This window comes from Amblyomma maculatum, chromosome 1, assembly GCF_055883805.1.
Source record: "Amblyomma maculatum isolate TAMU_Amacu chromosome 1, ASM5588380v1, whole genome shotgun sequence".
Taxonomy (NCBI): domain Eukaryota; kingdom Metazoa; phylum Arthropoda; class Arachnida; order Ixodida; family Ixodidae; genus Amblyomma; species Amblyomma maculatum.
Window position 1 is genome coordinate 290,494,604 of NC_139344.1, and position 24,041 is coordinate 290,518,644.

The following is a 24,041-nucleotide window of genomic DNA, read 5'->3' on the forward strand; positions in this document are numbered from 1 at the left end:
TTTTGGCTGCAGGCAAATGCTGTTGTGCCGTGTGACACTGGGCAAGTCATTTCTGCAGTTCAGTGCCATGAAGATGGCACATGCTCCCCCTGGCCATCACTCGGTCATAGGACGACCAAGTGTGGGAGGCCTCTCATACCCTGAGTATGTCGTCTATCGTGGTGAGCAGGTAGGTCTCCCTTGAGGACACAAAATTTGTTTTGATGACACAGATGAAAACCAACAGGATTGACCATGTTGATGCAGTTGAGATGTTCACAGAAGAGCAAAATATTTGCCCCCTTTATTTCTTTTGTTTTTGCTTTACAGCCTTGTACTGTTTGAGGGCAGTGAAATAAATAAGCTCTAAGTTCACCATGAACATGGTCACCAAATGAGAAACATGGTGAACTTAAAGCTTATTTATTTCACTGCCCTCGAACAGTAAAAGGCTCTAAACAGGTTTTCACTTGGTGAATGAGAACTTCACCTCAATATAAATTTTGAACAGTTCAACATTTTACAGTAGAACTTTGTATGACCTCTTGGGACCCAAAATGCCCCACTTGGGGTCATAGTTTCTTCATTTTTTCTTTTTAGGTTTTCAGATAAGTCATTGAGGTTACAAAGCTGAATATTTTTTATTGTGTTGTCAATAGCACTCGTTTCAGCTTTGTGCGTTGTCCAATATATTGGACACGAAGATCAAAATATAATATAAAAGACTAAAGTAAGTGCTTGTACATTTAAAATTTTGGTTTCTGCACATTCGCTATAACTTTTGATATAAAACTTTAATATTGAAGCATAACATTGATATAAAATGAAAGGTATGCTCTGAAAGTTTGTAAATATACCAGAAATAGTATACTTGCTTCTCCAGTAGGTGCATCAACGCTGCAACACTGAGGGTCATTTTTTTCTTTTTTCCGGTATCTTTTGGCGGGAATTTTAATGATGTAATTTAACCAGGGCTGCATAGATGGTGCCAATAGGTCCAACATTGGACCTACTGAGTTTTATGTGAATGGTTCTGTATAGTGCTGCATACCTGCCAGCTCTCCCGAATTGTCTGGAAGTCGCCTAAATTTCGATTACACCTCCCGATTGTACGGACGTGACTTCAAATCTTCCGAAAACTGGCTGCCACGGCCCAGTGTTGTTGTTTTTTTTTTTCTAATTTTTTTTCTTCACGCTTTAGCTGTAATTCTATAACGGCCTATAGGGAACCAAAGCTGGAGTTTGCTCCGCGACGCCAGCGCTCGGTTTCCAGTGGAGCGGAGAGGAACTACAAAACCTACGCGCATCCGCGCCCGCGCTGCGCGCGGCTGTCTGCGGAGTCTGCGCAGCCCGCTCGCTCGGGAGCGCGTGCTACAGGCAGCCGCACGTGCAAGCGGAGCGGGAGAAGGAGAGTGAGAACGAGGGGGGATGGTCATGCGTCTGTGCGCGCAAAGCCGGCGCTCTTTGCCAGTGGTGTTTCTTATTTTTGCATTTTTCTGTGCCCCGGCTGACATAGAGGCTGGCTGGAGGCACGCTTTTTATCGGTGCTTTCGAAAGTGAGAAATTATGATTAATTGATCGCCGCGGACATTGTTTTCAAAGAGCGCTTGTTGGCAGGCTGAGACAAAAAAAAAAAAAAAGAACATGAACGCGAATTCGGTACTCGAAGGCAGAGGCAAGCGACAGGTATTTTGAAGGACTTGAGGCGGCACCTCTTGATGCCTCTTCCATGTTGTTCAGAGAATGAAGGGTCCAGCCTTCTCGTTGAGAATTGATACGCGTGTACACAGTGACGAGTGCTCCGGGCGCTGGTTGGGGACTTTCCATTTGTGACTGCTCACTTGAAAGGGGCCTATTCAACTCTTTGGGGACAGACGTTTTAGGCGATGCTGCCGGCGCCGTGGTGCCTGCTTTCGGCGCGTTTAGGACGCGTTCCCTACAAAGGCACAAAGCATGCCGCCTTACCCTTTGGCTCCTGCTGACAGCGGTCAGGGGGAGTTCGCTGCTGTGGCGCTGCCATCCGAAATCAATGACTTATCTACCTTTAACGATGAGATGTTTCTTAACGACCTGGATCACTGACGAGAAGCCGAGGCATGCCATTCTTTCGGCAGTTTCCTCTCTCCGTGAGACGAAGAGTGAGGAAATGCCTGACGATTTTTCATGCAGGCGGGGACATCTCTCCAAGTAAACATTTGTCTTCTTAATTCCACAGCTACGCTGTGCAATCCCTAGTTCAGTTATCTCCTCTAGCGAATGCGCAGTTTTGAGCTCCCGAAGCAGGATCGCGTATGAGGATAGGACGATTAACGTATGTGTTTTCCCTTTATAAGCGCCGAGTGATGGCATTAATGACATATATCTGTTTCTTGAGGCCGACTTGGTTCTGCGATGGCTGCTGCGGCACGGCCAGTTACAAACAGAGGTGCGAGATACGAGCGGTACGAGATACCTAAAAAAAAAAAACCGACGACCATCGTTTCAACACGAAAGAGAGAAGAGAGAAAAACACTTTCACGAGTTTTGCGAAAAAGCGCGCCGTCACTTTTTTATTCCAGTTTTTTTTTCTTGCCCCCTTTGTTGGAGCGCGACGGCGGCCAGAATGCGGCCGGAGGAGGAGAGAAACAACCGAGCGCGCGCGCGCAAACACGTGCTGGAAGGCAGCGCGGAGCAGACGACAGCATGCTTTTCTATGCGGCGGGGAGCAGACGACGCGGCCGCACTGCGCGGAGGTTTTGACGGGATCTCCATGGAGGGCGCTGACGCACAGAGCGGCGCAGCGCCCCCTGGCCCAGGTTTTCTCCCCTATAATATAACCATGCTGGAAAGCAGCACAGGAGCATTTAGTCACCAGCATGCAGCTTGAATCAGGGTAGTGGCCGTCGGCACGAATGCGGGCAACCGACAGGTGCTGCCATGGTTCAGCACGGGTAGTCAGACGCTTTCATGAGCCTATATACCGTATTTACATGATTGTAAGTTGAACCCCCCCGCCCCCCGAAAAAAAAAAAAGAAAAACCATACCGGTGGATGCTTTCGACAACGCAAATTTATTTTGTTAAAACAGCACTAGAACACGGACAGATAGAAAGAGACAAACATGCATTTTGTTCTATTTGTCCGTGTTCTAGCGCTGTTTTAACATAATGTTCAACCAACTCACGCCACTTCGGAAAATTTATTGCCTGGCTGGTACTACTCGTCTCCACTTCAAATCACGCATTTCGGTGAAGCGCCGGAAGATTTTGGGACTGGAGAGCTCATGATAAAGCATGTGGCCGGTCGTAAAGTCAAAAGTACGAACGCTCGAACCACGCGCGAGCTCAACAAACAATCGGTGTTGGCTCTTCTGTCATCTGTCAGCAGTCCCCGGAAGTGCCGCCTTGTCACGTGACCCGATGCAACTGATGTGCAAAAAGCGAGCTTCGCCGCGATTCGAAAAGTGGCTGTTCCGTAAACTGTCGACACTCCCTCAGGTGCAGTTCGTGCTGCACAGTAAAAGTTAAAGAAAAAAATTATTTCCGAGAAGCACGCACAGTAACTAAATTTTGCACTTGAAGCTGCAGAGCAAATAAATTTGCCATATCCTGCCTGATATAGTTTTTATCTTGCTCTTATTAACCCTTTGAGGGTCGAACTTAAAGAAAAAAAAACTTTCCCAAATGGTCGAATTACTTTATTGCGGATTTTGAAAGTACAAAATGAGTAAAGTCGGGGAAAAGTTATTAAAAATAATAGGAACCGTATTTTGGAGTATTTTGGAGCCAACATCACTCAATGCTCGATCTGTAGATTCGAGAACCTCGGGAAACTCTGTAAACAAGGGGAGCGGGAATGCCACGATAAACAAGCAAACAGCAGCCCCAATAAAGATGGTAATCAGCTTCCACAGAAATCAGTTCTGTTTATCTTCCCAAGAAGGCAGCGCAATAATTTTCTAATGCTTCTTGTAAGTCCTAGGAGGTGGCCAGCGCCTCCTAGTGAGCATGCATCGTCATTAGGGCGCAAAATATCAAACGGAGGATTGAAACTGTACCCGTACAGCAAAAAACCTTCAAAGGGATAAGGGTGCCATGCTTTGGTTTCGATTGGAAGTCGACGCCCCCACTTCGGATTTTCGAATTCTAAAAAGGGGGTCGGCTTACAATCATGTAAATATGGTACTTAAAAGAAATTCTGACGATGCGACAACAGAGAAATCAGTTCAAAATAAACTAGTGGGCCGCCACTCTCACCTCGTTCCAATGTTGTCAGCCTCAATAATGTCCGAATCACTAAACTAACAAACAACCCCCCCCCCCTCTTCCTCCACGGCAGTCTTCCGAATTTTCATGTTGCTAGGTTGGCAGGTATGGTACTAGCTCAGAACCTTATCTCCAGTCCTGCATTTTTGTGTGTATAACCCATATCTGTATATGGCCCACAGCCTGAAATTTGAGCCCCATGAAATAAAAGAAAATGGGCGGGGGTCATCCCTCTTGATCCGATTATACGCCCCGCGCACCGCCTGTAGGGGCCCCACTGAAAGCCATTTACCAGCGGCTGCAGGAAGCACAGGCGGAGCACAGTCCCCGGCTTCCCTATTGCTGCAGCAAGTGTGGCAGAAGTTCACAGTTGTGATCTGCCGTTTGTACGCGTGCATGGCGACTGTTTCCACAGCGACAATGACCGAAAATGAATTGAATTGCTCCTAAGTGGACTTCTGTCCAAATTCGCAGTTGGACTTTCGCCCGAAGCGGGAATACCCGACCCGCGTTCACGCGAAATGTTTGCCGCAAACAAGAGTCATCAAGACCGGCTACACCTTAAAGTTTATCATGAGCACCATCCCTCTTTTTGCGCTTTAAAATCAATACCCATGCTTGCACTGTGTTTGGAAAAAAAGTTAGTTTTCCTTGAGTGCAACATGGTGCTGTTTCGCATGCCCGATCAAGCGGTTGTTGAGAGGTGAGCGGAACAGCCACTTTGGCGGCGCACTTGTGTACAGGAAAATGTGCTGGACTAATCAGAAATAATTTGCACCATCTGTATTGAATTTGACACAATTGTAACGCGTCATTGAAATGGCGAGAGTGCATCATTTGTAGCTCAAACCACGACTATTTTAAGTAGCACTAGTTCTTGGTGCGACTGCCTCTTCGCATGCTGTCCCTTCTCGAGCTCCGTTAGATACTGTAGTGGAGAGCTCCGCATAACTGAACCGCCACCACGGCAGACGAAAAACGCTCATGACGACTGTGGCATTATCTATTACTGCTTTTGAATGTAAGCTTAAGAAGCGAGTGCGGCAACCCCGGCTGCTCAGAAGTATACCTTACGTTTTCATATCCTATCGCCAACACTAGATATTTACTCAGATTTTCCGCGATGTATACGCGCGTAACTTATACATATCACAACTTGCGCTTGGTATGAAACAAGAAGAAAGCTATAAGGCATTCAGGGATTGTTTGACCTCTCAACTTTCTTGTTAAAGTTTGCGTTTCAAACGCATTTTTTTTTTTTTTTTTTTTATGGCTGACATCACAGCATTTTTGCCCCATCTGTAACAGGTGAAAAGCTTCATTTGAAAATTTTGTGACATGCAGTTACCTAACTTGCATTACCCAGTTCGAAATTAAATGCTGGAAAACCACCAATAGTAAATTTACATTTGTTACTTCTTAAATGTTCCTCCCCTAGGCCATCTGTAAGCTGTTCGGGTCATTTTACTTGTCGTCATTAACGAAATTGTGGCTGCAGACTCATGTCTGTTGGCTCCCATGAACTCTCATCTTTACTAAATTTGAAAGCAATGCAAACAGCGTCCAGCAACCTTCAGGAACTATTAGCTATGAAATGAGCCCTGGCAAATAAAATATCACAACTGCCACATAACTTTCCAGCCAAAAGCGTCTTTTTAGATACAAAAGGGAAGGTTAATTAAAGTGAACCTAAGGAAAAGGAAAAGTCTCAGTTGAGAGACGGAGTTAGCACCCAACCGTCTCAAAGGTGTTACACGTGTGGCAATGTTCCAACTTCACGCCTGTTAGAAACAGCATTATATGCACAAGTAAAAGAGCTGCAGCATGCCCATTCAGCAAGTGCACGAACCGAAAGATATTCTATAACTGAAAACTCAAGAGCCAGCTGTGCAAAATCTAGAATGAGTAGCATGCACACACTAGCAATGGTGGAATTGCTGCTCCAATTGCGCCAAACTGCGCCAAATCAGAAATCCTGCTACATGCTGCTTCAAAATTTATTTTTTTGCCTACTTTTGCACCACACCTGTGCCAAAAGTCATTGAATAACTCTGCCGACAGCGAAACCAAACTGTTGCGAAACAAAAATTGACATCTGCTGGCAACACTGTGCAAGGCAGAAGAATATTTTGCAAGTCCTGGGCAGACAATCACGAGACACAAAATTGACATTTGTCTATGTCACTTCTGCGTCTCCGGCCGGTGTTTGTTTCTCTGTTGTTGTTGTTTTTTTTCCCGATCTACCTGGAAGGAGTTAGAGGGGGCTGCAAGATAAAGTCCAGTGCGTGGGAGGGGTGAAAGGAGGGGCTGGCAGGCTGACTGCGAAGGGTTGAAGCATGTTCAAATGCATGACGGCTTCGAGCTGCCCTGTGCACTCCCTTAATTTGCGTGCATGCATGTGTCTGTGTGTGTTCAAAGCAGCAGGCTGGACAACGCAGACTTCGCAGTATCAAACGAGTGACGGTTTGGAACTGCCCTCGGCAAAGCACAGCTAGAGCAGTATGCACGCTTGCTTCCTTTTTTTTTTTCTCGTATCAGTGATGTGTGGGCTGCGATGGCCTGAGTAGCAGCAGAGGGAGCGCTAAGCATTTTACTGCTTCTGTGCAAGCGCACCGAACTCTGTTCGCTACTTTTGTACCTTAAGTTCCACCCCTTATGTGGAACATCTTTTATAATTTCACAACTTAATTCCAAGCGTCAACGTTTATGCGCCCTTTAGAAGATTATCTCAGTCTTGGCAGTGCGTCAGCAGCGTGCCTTTCTTGGGGGGAAAAGAATCTCAACCCAGGACCTGCAAAATTATTCTCTCTTCATCTCCCGTCAGCATGGGTCTTGAAGGAAAAAGGCACCTCGACGTTACCCTGATGTACAGGACAAAGACTCCCAGAAAAGAGGTCAGAATCAGGAACAGGTACAGGAAGAGGTCAGGCTTGTCAGGAATATGAGCACCAATGCTGAGCTGCTTTTCTCAAAAGACGTCAAGTCTAAAAATTTTACAGACGTTGAGCGTGGACAAGCTCTTCGGAAGAATGGACAGGATGGACAAGAAAGGCTCGCAGCGGCACTGTCCAAGTTGAGTCATTAAGTTTCAGCTTTCAAAAACTCCCAGAAAAGAGGTCAGAATCAGGAACAGGTACAGGAAGAGGTCAGGCTTGTCAGGAATATGAGCACCAATGCTGAGCTGCTTTTCTCAAAAGACGTCAAGTCTAAAAATTTTACAGACGTTGAGCGTGGACAAGCTCTTCGGAAGAATGGACAGGATGGACAAGAAAGGCTCGCAGCGGCACTGTCCAAGTTGGAGTCATTAAGTTTCAGCTTTCAGTAACGGCAGTTCTGAATTTTTACAGGGAGATTTTATATTAAGACAGCTAGCTACCTTCTTTCCAAGGCTGCAGTTTTTATAGTGTAGTTGAATATCTCGTTATACCTTCCCTCTGATTAAAAACGGCTTTGTTTTAAGCAAAACTGCCTGTTTGCTTAATTTGGGGCTTTTTAAGGAAAGAACAGCACTTTAACTGCATTTGAGCTTGAAGCTTTTTTTTACATGGCTATTGTTGTTATAAACATCTGAGCAATTGGGTTCCAGAAATAAAACAAGCCTTCTTTATTTAAGCGTCTCGAGATTTGAAATTTGTCTTGAAGCTTGAAGCTTGTTTTTACATGGCTATTGTTGTTATAAACATCTGAGCAATTGGGTTCCAGAAATAAAACAAGCCTTTTTATTTAAGCGTCTCGAGATTTGAAATTTTGCTACAAAAAATTTTTTTTTTCTGCTACAAAAGCTCTAATAATTTGCTACAAAATGCCATTTCTTCTGCTACAAAACTTGAAATTTCTGCTACAAACTGCAGTTTCTTCTGCTGCAAAAGCTGCTACAAGAAGCCAGTCGCCAGTTCCATCTCTGCACTAGCATTGCTTCACGGCTCACGAATCGTCTGTGTAAACACACATGCAGAAAGAATTCCTAAACCATTGAATGTCATGCATGAAGCGTGGTGCGATCCATGTCGCGATTCATGTTGCCTCTAAAAATTAATAGAATTACCTTTGATACCTCTCAGATGTCCCTGGGGTTGAGCGTTTGTAAACAGTAGGAAATACTGTAGGGAGGTACGATAGGGTCTTCTTCATTTGATTTTTTGCTATTCACGAACTGCTGGCTGCAGATCCCACTGTTTTTAGTTGGCCCCCAGGGGTTATTTTTACTAAATTCACAAGAAAGCAAATATGCGTCAACACAAATCAACAATATGTGTTAGGAACTTATCCAGGCGAATATATGTTTCCAATTATCAATGGGGCGCTAAGCAAGGGGACATTCACTAAATGTCACAATCATAACCTATTTTCTGCGTCATAACTAAACAATCACAACGCTGTTAAGCGTGCACGAATGTGGCCTCATGCCAGCTAGAGACCGCAATATTTGCACAAATAAAAAAATCTGCAGTACGCCGTTTCATAAATACATGCAGCGAATGACACTCCGCAGATAGGCGAGAAATTGCGGAAGCTGTGCCACATCTCAAACAAATGTGCGTACAGTAGCAACGCTTTCCAGCTCACCAGCAGTTAAACACGCAGACATGTACATAAAGAGCTCGGAAACAATCCAAAGCCACGTGTGAAACATGATCTGATCTGTGCTGCATTCACTTAGAAAAAAAAAAATGCTATGCACAGGATGCGGTCTCTGTTGTGACAAGAAGCGTGTAACTTTCTTTCGCATAAAATTAAAGAGAAAAGCTGTTAAAACGAACTGACGCTGCTTGACAGGGTACACATAAGATGATTAACATTTCATAGCAGCACCATAAAAGTGATGTAGTAAATAGTTACAAAAATAACGAGACGTGAGCAGAACTTTTTTTCCACCCAGAAACAACCCACTGTTGTCATTGCTCCTGTTCGTAAGACCGGCAAGGAAACTTCAAGAAATGCGTTCCCAGGGAGCTTTCATAGTTGTTAGAGCACCCCACCACAAAACATTTGTTTCTAGACATGACCCAAGTTCCAGTTGAAGCGTATGAACCGAACGATCACAATTTTTGTTCATCAAAACCTTCGACTGCATAGAAACTCAAAGATAAAGGCCACTGGGAAGCCCTGCTTGGGTTTTGTGATGCCGTCACTAGGTGGCACAACCTCCACTATGTGCGGGGCAACATTCTTGGAGACAGTTGGATAACTGTGCTGGCGCACCGCGCTGCAAAGTGGGCCAAAACAATTGCCGGTCCGGCGTGAGTTGATCACAGAGCAACCGCAGCGCCCCTTTCCCCCGCTGCGGTAGATGAGTGAGGCCGTAGAGCTAATATGCAGTTGGAAATTTTTAAATACTGCTAATCTTCTTCTATTAGCAATGCAACAGATAATAAAATTGTGTTTGCGTCTTTAAACACACATTTGTGCGCATATGAAAGCCACCGCGTCTACTGACGCGTCTGAAGCAAGGAGGTTGCAGACGCCAGAGCGTTTGGATCATACCAGTTGCGAAACTCCACTTCAAAAAGTGACCAAATTTTGTACGCATTTTTCGGGTGTCTATGAATTGTCACGCCACCCGGAAGCATTCAATACAAGCTTTTTGCTATTACTGCCATTGCCTTTTGGAAATCAAATTTTCCTCTTCTCTTTTCCATCTTAACTAACTATATGGCTGTTATCCTAATAATCTTTGCCGCTACAAGTCTTCAACTAGTTTTATTTTCCATAATGGTTGTGCATTTATCAACAGTCAGAAAGTTTGGAATTTAGACGCAGTTCCCTTTAATGGCCGCAGGTTCCGCCACCATTCGTAAACACCGGAGTTTTAACCAATCGAAACTGCCGTTTTTTAATACATGGGCCCTATGGAAAGTTTCACAACTGGTAGTATTGAGGAGCTCTGGCAGACGCGGCTCAAGCGAGTCGTCTGCTACCTGCCTGCTTGAAATACGCCTGGAAATGTGGTGGCGTTTCATGCGTACAAAGATGTGTTAAAAAACGCAGCCGCAGTTTTATTTTTCGTTGCGTTGCTGAAAAGAATGAGTTAGTAATATTTTAAAATTTCTGCCCGTGTATTAGCTCTATGGCCTCACCCATCTATCGCAACGGGGGAGAGAGGCACTGCGGTCTCTTTGCGATCAACTCATGCCAGATCGGCGATCGTTGTGGCCTACTTCACACCGCGCAGTTTTCCAACTGTCTATCTAAGAACATTGGCGCTGGCTTTTTTTTTTGTTCACTTCATCTTACTTATTTTAGCTCTATGTATTTGCTGTTTTTTACACAAGGCTTGCCTGACAATATTTCTGTGGCTGTAAGGCTGGTGCTGTGCAGTTTCAGGTGTACACCCTCCCACGTTTTTAACCTGAACGCACGAGCGTCGACCGTTGAGTTGATAAGCGCCGTATGACGGGGCACAGTGGCGAAATCAGCAAGAATATGCGCATGCGCTCAATGAGCACTCCGGTGCAGCTGTCCTCTGCCAGGCTGTTCTGGGAACGGGACCTCACCCCTGCTTTTTTGAGCATCGTTATCGTCATCATCCGTTTTCTTTTCTGAACGCTTCCATGAAGTTATAAATAAGTGGTCAGGAGGTAGCGCTGGATGGAATGCGATATACGCCCGCTGATTAACTACATGCGTATCAGCATTTTGGTTCTTTTTGCTTAGATCACGTAGCATTTTCCTGCGGCAAATTAAAGGTTCTTTGCTTATCAATTCATTTCGCTTAATTCGCTTATCAATTCACACCTTCCTCTTATACAGGAAAGCAGGCGGTACCACGTGGCCTTTTCTAATCTTTTCCCAGCAGCATGCAGAAAACAGAATGAAATGCGATAACGCACAAAAAGACAGGTGGGGTCAGATCCGGTTCCCGTAACAGCCTGGCAGAGGACAGCTGCACCGGAGTGCTCATTGCGCGCATGTGCATATTCTCGCTCACTTCGCCGCTGTGTTCCGTCGTATCGCGCTTATCGCCTCGGTGGTCGACGCTCGTGCGTTCAGGTTAAAAAAAATTAGAGGATGTACATGTGGTGCCATCTGGGATCTGCTGCATCAAATTGTGAAGGATTAACCTTGGCCTCTGCAACCAGCTCCAGTGCAATGGCGTGCTTGATTGTGTAGGTTATGGGGTTTAACCTAGAGTTACTATATAAGCTTTGCCAGAGTTGCGCGAAGGTGCTGCATGAGCAACCAAGTGGTGCGGTGAAACCATATGATGTCTCTGCAGAAGTTGAGCAGCGAAACTGGAAACACAGTCAAGAAGCGATTACGTTGACTGTACTAAACGAAATAAGTCATCATCACTACAGCTCGCACACAGCGCAGCGCGCCGTCCTTACAAGGGATGATGCGATGCAACGGGAGTGCCCGTTGGGTTGGCGGTGGTACACGGGTTGCTTGGCGGTGAAAGAAAAGAAACGAGGAACTCTGGCAAAGCCTATATAGTAACTCTAGAGACACTCAGCATCCCTGGAGCAGTGCGGTGATACTTTGAGATGCTCTCCGGCCAGTGCCTCTGTGAGTGCAGTTTGGACAATTAAAGGTCGGGACTAACGACGGCGGATGACCTCGGCCCCCAGCAACGAGACCTCATCGCGGAAATATCGGATGAGTTGGACATTGTTTCGAGAGATCTGAAACAGTTGGATGCCCTGATTGAGCCACATGTATGTGGCGAAGGCCTCGCGGAAGAATACAAAGGAGTTCGTAAGTGCCAAGCTCTCATGACACGAATGCGGACAAGGCTTCGGCGTTTCAGTGAAACAAATTCTAACGGTGCAACAAGCACATTGAATGCAGAAGAAGTCGTGACCAGATCACCTACTGCCCGTTCAGGACAACTGAGGTTACCGAAGCTGGAGCTTCAGAAATTCAGTGGCAACAAGCTCGACTGGCAACCGTGCAACAAGCACATTGAATGCAGAAGGAACCGCGACCAGATCACCCGCTACCCGTTCAGGAGAACTGAGGTTACGTAAGCTGGAGCTTCAGAAATTCAGCAGCAACAAACTCGACTGGCAACCGTTCTGGCAACAATTCCGGCAAGCAGTCCACAAGAATAACAGCTTGACCAGCATAGAAAAGTTCTTGTACCTGCGGACAGCATTGACAGGAAAAGCGGCGGCAGCTTTGACCTGATCCAAACAACAGAAGAATTACGACCACGCTGTAAAGACACTCCAAGAGCATTTCGGGTGTCAGGATGTGCTCATGCAAGAACACTTTATGCAGCTGTTAAACCTCCCCCAGGTTAGAGCTCTCAGTGACGTGAACACGCTGCGACGCCTCCACGATCATGTTCAGCGAAACATTGCAGGACTTGAAACTTTGGTGTCAAATCGGACAGCTATGGTGCGATGCTGTGCGCGGCTTTGCTTCATGTATTGCTGGCCGAATGGGCGGTTGAGTACCATAAGGCCCACAGTGCAGACAAACATGTGCTCGACAGCTCGAGTCTCCAAGTCATTCTGCAATCAGTTCGCCTGGAAGTGGAGAGCAGGGAAAAGGTACACGGAGGAAGCACACATGCTCCTCAGCAGACGCGACCTGACCATGCCAGAGAACGGAGTCTCCCAACAGCGTCAACGGCAAGGGCTCAGCGGCCAGCCTCCAGGTGAATGCCAAATTGAGCAAGGAGAGATGCCCTTTGTGCACTTCAGAGAGGCATGCGGCGGCAGATTGCAATGCTTTGATATCAATCGATGAGAAGAAAAGAAAACTGCGAAACGAAGGAAGGTGCTACCGATGCGCGAAAAGAGGGTACATGACGAAAGGGCGTAAGAATTGGACGCTACGTCGCGCGAAGTGTCCGACGACACATCACTTCGCTTGTGATCCACCGGCACCGAACGCCGAGGGCAAGACCACTACTGGGTTACAATCAACAGCGTCTCTCAGCAACAACAACAAAAACGCTGTGCTGCTGCAGGCTACGCAGGTGTGGGTCGACGGACCGAAAAGAAACCGCCTCGCTCGCTGTCTGTTTGACAGAGGCAGTCAATGATCGTTTATAATCTTGAGGTGACCGGTGAAGAGGAAGTGACCATTTACCCTTTCGGCGGCTCGGCCAACGTTATAAAGAAAAAACAATGTTGAGTCAAGCTCCGGCTACAAAGCCAGTACGACCGCAAGGAGCACAACCCTCGAAATTCAAGAAATCTGCTCCAACCAACTGCTGCTTCTAGAAAATGCTGTTGAGATAAGTCAGGTGGCTGATTTAAAATTAGCAGATGCGTCCTACCAACTCTCCAATTCACACAAGGCATCGAAATTCTAATAGGCGCTGATTATTATTGGACTATTGTGCACGCAAAAGTAAGGAAAGTGCAAGGGGCCTTGGTAGCGCTCAAAACTGACTTCGGCTGGACCTTGCAAGGGCCGATACCACTGTCTGCTTCAGGTGTGTCGTGTTCCACCGTTGCAGTTCTGCGCACCAGCTTCTGTGACATGGACCGCAACCTGTCAGACGAACTTCGAGCGTTCTGGGAGCTGGAGAGCCTTCGTATTTCCTCAAGTAGCTGCCTACTTAGAAGCGAGGAGCAGCAGGTGAGAGAAGCCTTCACTCGTTCTCAGACTTTGACCGATAAGCGATACGAGGCAAGCCTCCCATGGAAGGCACTTGACCAAGGGCTAGCCAGCAATGAAGCTGTAGCAAGAGAACGCCTGGTCAGGTTGATGCGGCATCTGAAACCCAACAAGGGCAGGCTAATGGTCTATGATGCAGCCATCCGAGACTACATGGATAAAGGCTTTGCTGAAAGGGTTCCAACCGACGAAATCGACAGCACCTCATCTCAAGTGTATTATGCCTTATCGTGCTGTTTTCCGTTTAGAGAGTTCTACCACCAAAGTTCGCATAGCGTTCGATGCATCTTCGAAAGCACAATGCTGCATGTCACTTAACGATGCCCTCACCACTGGCCCGAACCTAAACCTCGACCTGCTGCGACTTATTCTGAATTTTCGATGCCACGAAATTGCATTGACTGCCGACATCGAGAAGGCCTTCTTTCAGATTGACATCAAAAGTGAGGACCGCGATGCACTGCAGTTTCTCTAGTATTCATCTGCGTTATGTGAGGGCTAATCAGAGGGTGATATAGAGGTCTGGCGCATAACAAGAGTGCCTTTTGGTGCCACAAGTAGTCCCATTACGTTGGCTGCCACAATACAACATCATCTGGCTAACGTCTGAGGACCTCTCTCACTCCGCACAAATCTTAGGCAGCTGCCTGTACGTCGACGATTTGATAACCGGAGTCAGCAACACGGAAGAGGCGACGAAATATTATGAGGAGGCAAAGCAAATAATGAGCTCAGAAGGGATGAAACTGCGAAAGTGGAGTTCCAAAAACGAACTCCTACAGCAATGGTTTGATGCTGACGCCGTTGGAAATGCCTGCGCTGACACTGCGACGACGACTTCAGCCATAGCAAGAGTATTGGGGCTCGAGTGAGACAGAGAAAACGACAAGCTGAATTATTCCCTGAAAATGGCGCTGGAGCTTCTTACTTTCAACAGGAACCCTAAACGCTTCGTGCTCCAAGCCTCAGCAAGAATCATCGACCCACTCGGCTTGCTGAGCCAAGTGACGACCACAGTGAAAATGTTGTTTCAAGAGCTTTGGGATGAGCACTGCCGCAAGGAGTGGGTGAGAAATGGGGAACCTGGATCAGTTCAGTGCATCACCTCAAGGATATTTCTATCCATCGTCGGTATGACAACCAACCAAACAGCAAAACCGAACGGCACAAATTCACGGACGCAAGCCCCCAAGCCTATGGAGCAGTTGCATACCTGAGAGGGGAGAGCGACAGGAAAACAACGGTTTCCCTTGTCGTGGCCAAAACACGTGTGGCACCGCTCAAGACTATCCCTACCACGGCCAGAGCTTCTTGGTGCCTTGATAGGCGCTCGGTCATTTAGGCGCACAGTTATTTAGAATCATGAAGCATTGGCTTTACATTCTGAGCATTTTGATACCCTTGAACCCCTTTTTTCCCATTTATCATTTTTTATTTCAGTTGATTAATTGACCAATTATACTCTCAAAATGTCCTTAATTAGCATCATCAAGCATTGACTTTACATTGTGGGCATTTTAACAACTTTGAATTCCCTTGTTTAGTTTTTAATTTTCCTTTTTCTAATTCATCAATTAATTTCAATTTCTTAACTCGTCATCGCCTATAACCACCAATCAATCACTAGAACCCCAAATCACCATGATACGATTTTTGTGCAGTCCCCGATTTTTTTCCACACACGATGGAGATGTTCTACTGCTAATATTGCGCCGATGGCTTTTTGTCCGAGCGAGCTGTGTAAGCTATCACTTAATATTCACCACAGTGCGCAACTAAAATTTCATACAGTGAGCAATGAAGATCTAGTTAGGCCACCGCAGTGTACGAGCGCCAACCCTCTCCTGCATGCAGAGTGCCCGGCCATAGCCCGGCCGCGCCGGTTCAATTGGGGACCAAATTGGCGCCGCTTGCTCAACTGGCAACACTGGTCTTTAGCAGGTGGTGGCAAGTACACCTTCAAAGGCTGGCACCACCTTAAGCCGGGCACCACGGTGCTACATGTAGGCTCCCATTTTAAGGGGGGCCATGGCTCTTATAGCTATTTTTCTTAATTTTCGACCAAACATGATAAAACTAGGTAGTCTGATTCAGTTTCTTGCGCTGATTTCAAATATGTAACTATTTTTCCAATTGGCCAATTAGTTCAAAAGATAGATGAAATTAATTGTTCACAATTTGCAAAAACAATGAAAAAGTAACCACACTAAAAAAATTCATATTGACACTTTGCTAGGTACTAGAAAGCATAATGTAAAAGCTTTTCGATGGAGGCGAAAGGCAAGGCGCCCGTGTGCTGTGCGATGTCAGTGCACGTTAAAGAACCCCAGGTGGTCGAAATTACCGGAGTCCTCCACTACGGCGTCTCTCATAGCCTGAGTTGCTTTGGGACGTTAAACCCCACAAACCAACCAACCAACCTATACAATGTTAGGAGCACTTTTTTGATAAAACAAATATTAGCGATGTTATAGCATTTCAAAGTCCACCATTCAAATGTGGGTGCCCTACTGTCTGACCTAGAGCAAAATTTAAAAATTATTTAAACGTAAATTGCAAAATCTGCTCCTAACATTGTGTGCTTTGCACTTTTAGCTACATGCCACAACAAAATTTATGGTTCTACCTCCATTGAAGGCAGAGATATCGCTTCTGCAAATAAGCAAGGAGTCAAGAATCGGTGTTTCGAGAAAACGAGAAAAAAGAGATTGGCTCTCTTTTTAATCAAAAATGCCGAGAAAATATTGCAATATTTTGCAATGTAAGTGACTAGAAGGCACCAGGGATGTAGTCAGACTGACTATGGCCACCCAAATGGCGTTTTCTAAAAGCGGGCTGCATGTCCGCAGTGGTCTTGCACTTGTTTACAGATGCCACTGCTCGGCGGTGGTCTTTCTTTGCCATGCACTTCATGCTTGGTGTCCCAGGGTTGAGGTGCAGCTCTTTCAATATTGCTGCAGAGGAGTTTTGGCAACCAGCATTAAATCCCATAACAGTGCCGTTTGTCGATTCCCGGTGGCTTGCATCGCGCGCGCAGCAAGGACGTTCACAACGAACGGATTTCACTTCTTTTTTCCGTTCACACGGGGCGAGCTCCACGCCGGCACAACATCACCGCAACACGCACACTCGATAATAATCTTTATGGTGAGGCCATTTCACGTTCACCTTTCCCTACCGTGACGCTACCGCCGCACTCCTTGCACTTCACAAACGACAACGCGTTCATTGAGTCCAAACTGACGACAACGAAGCCAGTCTCGATGTCCGATGACGCGGCCGCAACATCGTCAGCGCGACTGAAAAAATCCATCTTTCGCTTGGTGGCCGGTGTTGAAGAAAGAACTTGTAGCTTTTCTTGGGCTTCCATTTCTCTCTGCAACAACTCCGTACGCTGCAATATTTCGGTGTCGCGCCGAATGCGGCTGCTGTCCGGAATGCACTCACTCGTCGGCGATCCGGTTAGGCCTAAGTTCACTTCGGTACTCTCCGCGGCTTCGGCATCACTTGCTATTGGCGGCGGACTATTCTCGACGCCGGCCAAAGGAACTGAGCGCTTCTTGAAGTTGTAGGCCGATCGTTTCTTCTTTTTGCCAAACTTGTGACTCGTGGCAAACTTCGGCGTTGCTTCCGACATCGTGCCGCACTCGTCACAACCCTACGACTGAACAAGGAGAGACGCGTCGCCTGCGGAGGAGCAGACGACGGGAACTTTGCACGGCCAATCACAGCGCGCTTTTCAATCACGTTTGCTAGCTCGACGAATAGAACCGTGCGTTTGGACTTTTTTTATGCTCGGATTTCAACATCACCAGTAAGCCGGCGGAGGCACTTGTCGCGGGAAATGGGAAAAGAAAAGCCGATCTTTCCAACGAGACCAAGATGGCTGCGATCGTGCGTGTAGAAAACGACCTACGCTCCTCGGAAAAAAACTTTTTTCACGGATTTCAGCTGACAGTGATGCTATAAATTGATTCTGTGGCCCAAATTCTGCACCGCAAGATATAAAACCTGGCGAATTAAGGGAATAATAGCCACAGATTCTGAAAGTGTCACTTTCAAAAAATCGATTTTTTTGCGATTTTTTCATCTCAAAAAGCCGTGTCCCCCCTTAACCCTACTTGTGGTGCCATCTGAGATCCACCGCTTAAAATGGTGGATGTTTAACCAAACCTAAACCTTGTTGTAATGAGTGAAAGCACCTGCTGCAGTGGCTCAGTGGTTAAGATGCTCAGCTACTGAACCCAAGTACCTTGGTTCGAACCTGAACAATTCAAATCGGCTTCAATATGTTGTTGTTTTTTCTTTTATGTGGAAGCACTACAAGAGGTCATGTTCAATCATTTGTCACAAGCTCCCCCACTCTCCCTTTTGGCTGCCGAACTTGAAAGACCTATCAGGAAGGCTCGTGCGTTAGAGCTGCTATAGGGAACCCAAGCTCAAGTTTTGCTGCGCGGCGGCATTCATGGCGTGGTGGCGAAATGTGAAATTACGGGACGTCGCCGGAGCAGACGCTTCGCTAGCTTCCTGTGCACGAGTTGCACCTGGCAGTTATTTGGCAATACAAAAACGCTTCTGCTGATGCGAAATAGAGGTACTAAGTAGTATTGTGTCATGGGCAGCCACAATAGTTGGTGAAGCGCCAAAAGACGAGGCTCACGTGTGAAACTTTTCAGATTCCTTTGGAAGTGTCTCGGCAAAACCCGTTTTCTAACTGCACAACAGCGTACTGAGAAGTTTCTCGTTCTTTGTGGAAACGAAAAGAGCCAATTTCCCCCTTCTTGGTGAACTCAGAAATGTTGACAGTTGACAAAGACGGCTTGGAAAGGCATCAAAAGAGTACAATATTTTAAAGGGACACTAAAGGCACCCAAAGATGCTATGAAAATTTAATAAACTACATTTGGTGACACTGTCGCCGCATATCCGGCAGCAAAAAATCGAATAATTGCTGAGATATTGTGATAAGAAGTTGAGGTTTTTTCTTGTTCCCACCGGTCAAATTCAAACTGTTTCCTCCGACTACGTAGTCGGGGTAGGGTGACGCACACTATGACGTAAGCGGGGACTTCGTGATTGCTAGCGAGCTGGCGCGGCCCTCGGCGTCGCATCCTCAGGGGCCAATATGGCAACAGCGTACTCGCAATCGACCATCGGCTCACAATAAGTGACGGCCACAGCCGAAATAAATAACATGATGAAGAGAATAATTTACCGAGCGATGGGCCCATAGAGGAAGAAAAAAAAAACATAGAGCGCTTGTAATGCACAATACTTTACATGTTTCTCAAGCCTTTGCGCTCCTTCTTGCACTGCGTATAAACAAACCGAGCCCTCGGTCATCGCAATGCTTCCCGAAATGTTTACATACAAATAAGATTTAGTTACCAGCAAAATAGTGTCCTCGCTGCTGCGCTTGCCAGTTTTAAAGCTTCGTCGCACTTTTTTTCCTTCAAGGTTCGTGCTACAGCTCCTTGTTCAGCGAAAATGACCTCTACGGTAGCAGAGCATGACTGAAGAGCCGGCACCCCTAAATTTGCCAGCGCTGTAAAATTCCACACGTTAAAATGGTTCCAGTGCACAATATAGTGCGCATAGGCATCCAGAACATTAGTTGCAAGTCGTTAGAGCAGGCAACATGCTCCGATGGTCAAGAAGTCAAAACATGCCTTGCTGAGACGCTTTTACAGATTTCTACAAATTGGCCAATAAGTGAGTCAATTATTATTATTATTATTATCATTATTAACGAAAATATGACGGTAGTGCAATACAAAAGCGATCCTAGTTATGACTCGATTGACACTACTCGCACGGAGCACCCCATTCGTGTCACAGGTTTCGCGAGTGCAAACCAGATATTATCATAATTGAAGCAAAGCAATTTTATAAGAACCGAAATAAGACACGAATGTAGTACAAGCTTGGATTTCACCTGTCTTCCGAGCCAGCGAGCCAGTTATGTCGCATGCAGCGCACGGAGCACACGTGTGCTTTTGAAAAAGACTGCTAGCATTCATGCCTTTGAAAAAACACCTCCTTCGGACCATATACTTATTCTTCCACTGCAAGATTTGCTTTATAAGCTATCATTTAAAACCTCTAAAACAAATAACGTGGCGTTTACAGTGTGATCGTTGACTTCCGAAGCACACATCCTGCCCACTATATATTATAGTTGTTTGCTGTCTTCTTCTGAGAGTGCACATTCTCAACGAACTCCTCCACTTTATTCAAGTTCGATTTACGGAAAATAAAAGTCAAGCAAGCAAATTTTTCTCAACCCGCGCCACTGACTGTACTCTGCGACACGCCGCAGGTGCAGCACGAGAGCCCTGCACGTGCTCGGAAGGGAGCGGGAGTGCGGCAGGGCGAAGAGAATGCGCGGCTGGCGCGGCCCCCATATTCCCAGTTTCTATTTCTCTGCCATAGATGGCGCTTCCCGTCAGGAGCAGCAGCGCCGCTGTGTGTTGCTTTGGGAGCCTATACCGGACTTGGTTCGAATTGCTTGCGTGAGGTGGCGTGGTTGTGACCTCATGAAACAGCATAGACAATCAGAGTGACAGCAGAAACAAACAAGAAATATCGGACAAAGTTCTTCGTCGGCAGTGGGGAGCATATGAGTGCTTTTACACTAAAATATTCTCATGGGTAGCTCGCACACTCATCTGAAAGAAGTATGACAAGGCAGTTACAACTGTGCAAACATTGACAGTTTTGTCTTTAAAACAAATTTATTCCAAAAATTGTTATGTTTGAATTAGTGCCCGATGCATGTCTGATCTGGGACAGAGGCAGTTTGAATTATCTGTATTTTTTAGTAAATTGAGGGTAGAATTAAGGAGCTTTCTTAGTATGCTGCACTAGTGAGCCTTTTATCTCCATGCCGTATAGTTTACTCTTGAGCTGTAAAACAACTTTAAGACAAAAAGATGGGCTGGACACATTTTGTAAGTTTCTCACCTGCTTCGCGGTGCATGAAAGCAGGGAAATCCAAGCAGAAGAGTCTTGGCTAGATAGGTGACGTTGCATTGCACCTGTGCTTATGTACTGTTCTTTCTTATTTTTTTTTTTTTTTTTTTTTTACATTTGTTTCAGGCATACCCAGAGTACCTGATATCCTATCAGATTGAGAAACCTCAGGACCATGTGCTGGGATCATAACAAAGGCTATTGACGGCAGCTGCATCCTTGGCCCATAACTGTCTGTTTGAGTGCCTGCAGCGCAGCTTTGTATTGTCAGCATGTAGGCATGCTGCCTCTTATGCAGCATGAAACTTTGTCACGCTTGACTGCTGTACCCAAGGTTGCGGGGTGGAATCCTGGCCGTGGTGGCTGCTTCTCAATGGAAGCAAGGTGCCATTTGCGATGTCAGTGCACGTTAAAGAACCCCAGGAGGTCGAAATTTCCAGAGTCCTCCACTACAGCGTCTCTCATAGCCCGAGTCACTTTGGAACGTTAAACCCCATGAACCAAACCAAATCAATCTTCTGTGAAAGAATCAAAACATGTTTCATGCCCCAAATTCACTTTGGGGGTTGCATCTGTCACAAAAAAAGTACAGTGCTCTGAAACTTCCTTATGCAGAATACCATTTCACTACATGCAACAGATTCTTGAAACAGAATTTTAAGTCAGATAAGTTATTTGAAACCAGGCCTTTTAAAAGCAGCATTGGAAGTGGATTATGGTTATGCATTTTTGCCTTTTTAGCAAAGAGGTGTGCTGAAATGCAGTGTGTTTTATATCTAGATATAAGTAGATTTTATTTTGTTACGCTTCTCTGTAGCGACTCATTGTGGTGTGATGTTTGCAATGTGATAGCATTAATTCCTTTATGTATATAGTTGTTTGTGCTCACATGCCTGCTCCAAGAGTTTACTGTTTGTGACGTGTGTGCCATTTGTAGTGTTGAGCCTCTTTGCAGAGCACATTTACTCCTTGGGTAAAACGAGGGCAGAATGGCATATTTCTCCCTTGTCATGCCCAGGCTGCCTCTGTTAGTGTGAGAAACATGTCAGTGCTCATCGAAACAAGAGCAGTTTGCTTCACCTCACGTGCATTTAGTCCACGTCATTTGTGACAGTCTGCGAGCCTGATAGGATGCCAGGTGCAGTCACCACAGAAGTATGATGCTAGAAGATGCAGGCCATTCAGATACTGTGCTGCCGTAATGGCTATGGCACTCAGCTGCTGATCGTAGGATCAAATTCGATGCATTTCGACTGAGGTCACCGACGTGAACACAGGTTAACCAACCCTAGTTGGTGGAAATTAATTTTTTGTTCATATATAGTTCTGGGACGTTGACCGATGCCACAGATTTTATTCGTGCTGGAAGCTCCCTTTTTTTTAGTTATGCGCACTTTGCCTGCACTTTCGATTTCTTCAGTGCCGCAAGCACTCGTTCTTCCATGATCGTTTAAAATAGGGAACTTCATGCAGCATGGTTTTTTGGAGCTAAAAAAAAAGGTTACAAAGCAATATAAGCCATGCTTAGGTTGTAGATTGTGACGGTTTTTTCATGGAAGGGTGAGATGGGTAACTGTCAGTGGCCTCACGATTGTGCTTCTGAGCTCTCAAGTTCAACTGTGTTGGCTGTGTATTTCACTATGTATTCATAAATCATGTATGTGCAATACATGCAAGGACATTGTTCAGAAAAATAGCAATGGCTGGTTGATAGCAGCTCACAGGTGGCTACAGTTTGGTGGTGATGCCACAAGGAGCAGACAGCCTGGCTTGGACTGACTAATTCGTTTTTGATGAACCTCCTGAGCGCTAGCTTCTAGCTGCACTTGAGTAGCCTCAACTGGAAGTTTTGGCTGTATGAAACATGCCAAATTCAACAGTCCTTCTGCAGCCAGACGCAGTGCTCTTTGAACAGTGTTTTACCAAAGGTATGCTAATGAAATTGGCATAGGAGTTGGCTTTTAGGGTTTCTTTACAGCACAAGCTTGCGATTTAACTTAACCAGTGATTTTTGAAAGTGTAACACATGGTGGGTGTCATGTGGTGATATACGAGAAGTCCTGGCAAAGGGTGTAATTTTCTAGAATCATTTTGTTCGCAGTAAAAAACACACGGACATACACTAGGGGCACCCGCTCGACTGCAACTAGTTTTTACTGTACGCATACATGACATACATATATAGCCATCAATGAGCACACGCAGCTGCCTCGTCATTCGTCATTCACACAAGGTTTCACTGCACCCCCCCCCCCCCCTTTTCTGTGTGGCATGCGATTAAAAAAGTAATTTCTTTTTCTGCCAGCGCAAGGGAAGAGGTGCTAACACACATGTTGCCAGCCTGGTCAATTTGAAAGGCTTCAATAATTTCCTTTTTCTTGGCTCCCACATGTATCACGGACATTGCATCATAAACTGGGAAACAATATTCGCAACTTTTGCAATGCTTAACCAATTCCGATCCTCCAGCCAGTGATTGAACAGCCCTACGATGCTCCCTTATGTGGTCATTCATGCACTTTCCAGTTTGGCAAGCGGAATTGTGTACACGACTGCCGTTCTGCTCGTCACTTTGGTGCTTTTTGCTGCAACACGGCTTCTTCGTTTCCATGATTGCAGAACATAGCCGTAACAGCTATTAGGAGCTATGAACTGTACCCTCTGACTACACTTCTGTGCCACTTTTTTGAGGCGGTGGAAAAGATGATGGATATAAGGAGTTGCCACCTGCCGCTTCTGCCTTTCTGCAGATGCCTTCGCTTTGGCACCACCAAGAGCGAGGTTAAGCTGCAGCCAGAACTAATTGATGCAGTCCACGACCTCATAGAAAATGTTGGCGCAGTAGATTTTCAGAACGCTTGTGGATTATCGATTAGCAGCTTTTTGGATTTACTTATCTCAGAGCGACAGTCATGCGGTTCAGAGATGAATGTTTTATCCAGAAGAAAGGAATTTGTATCGGACCATTTTTAGCTCCAATTCTGTACGATATATTTTTAGCACAGGGTGACAAGTGGATTGCTCAGTGTTTAGATAAGAGTGTTGTAAAATGCTTTAGATATATTGATGACTATCTGGTGTTTTTTAAAATGAAGTTTACAGCAAAGCAAGTGCACTGTTTCTAGTGTTTTAGAGGTGTTTAATAGTTGCTCTTGGGGGCTTTGATTCACTCATGAGCTTCCGACAAATAGCTGTATCCAGGTTTTAGAATTGCCCCTCTGCATCACAGAAAACCGCATGTGCTGGGCCTATAAGCCGCATTCCAAAAAACAG

The 24,041-nt window shown here is 45.8% G+C and overlaps 1 protein-coding gene across 1 annotated transcript in view; it reads left to right on the forward strand.

Annotated features, from left to right (window-relative positions):
* The window catches only part of Tnks (tankyrase), a 334,637-nt gene extending 311,623 nt beyond the window's left edge, over window positions 1–23,014 (forward strand). The window contains exons 27-28 of the mRNA XM_084591573.1: window positions 13–169; window positions 20,895–23,014. Of these exons, the coding sequence (XP_084447699.1) occupies window positions 13–169; window positions 20,895–20,960 (223 nt within the window). The 3' untranslated portion in view covers window positions 20,961–23,014. The remainder of the gene's footprint in view (window positions 1–12; window positions 170–20,894) is intronic.
* The last annotated feature ends 1,027 nt before the right edge of the window (window positions 23,015–24,041 follow it).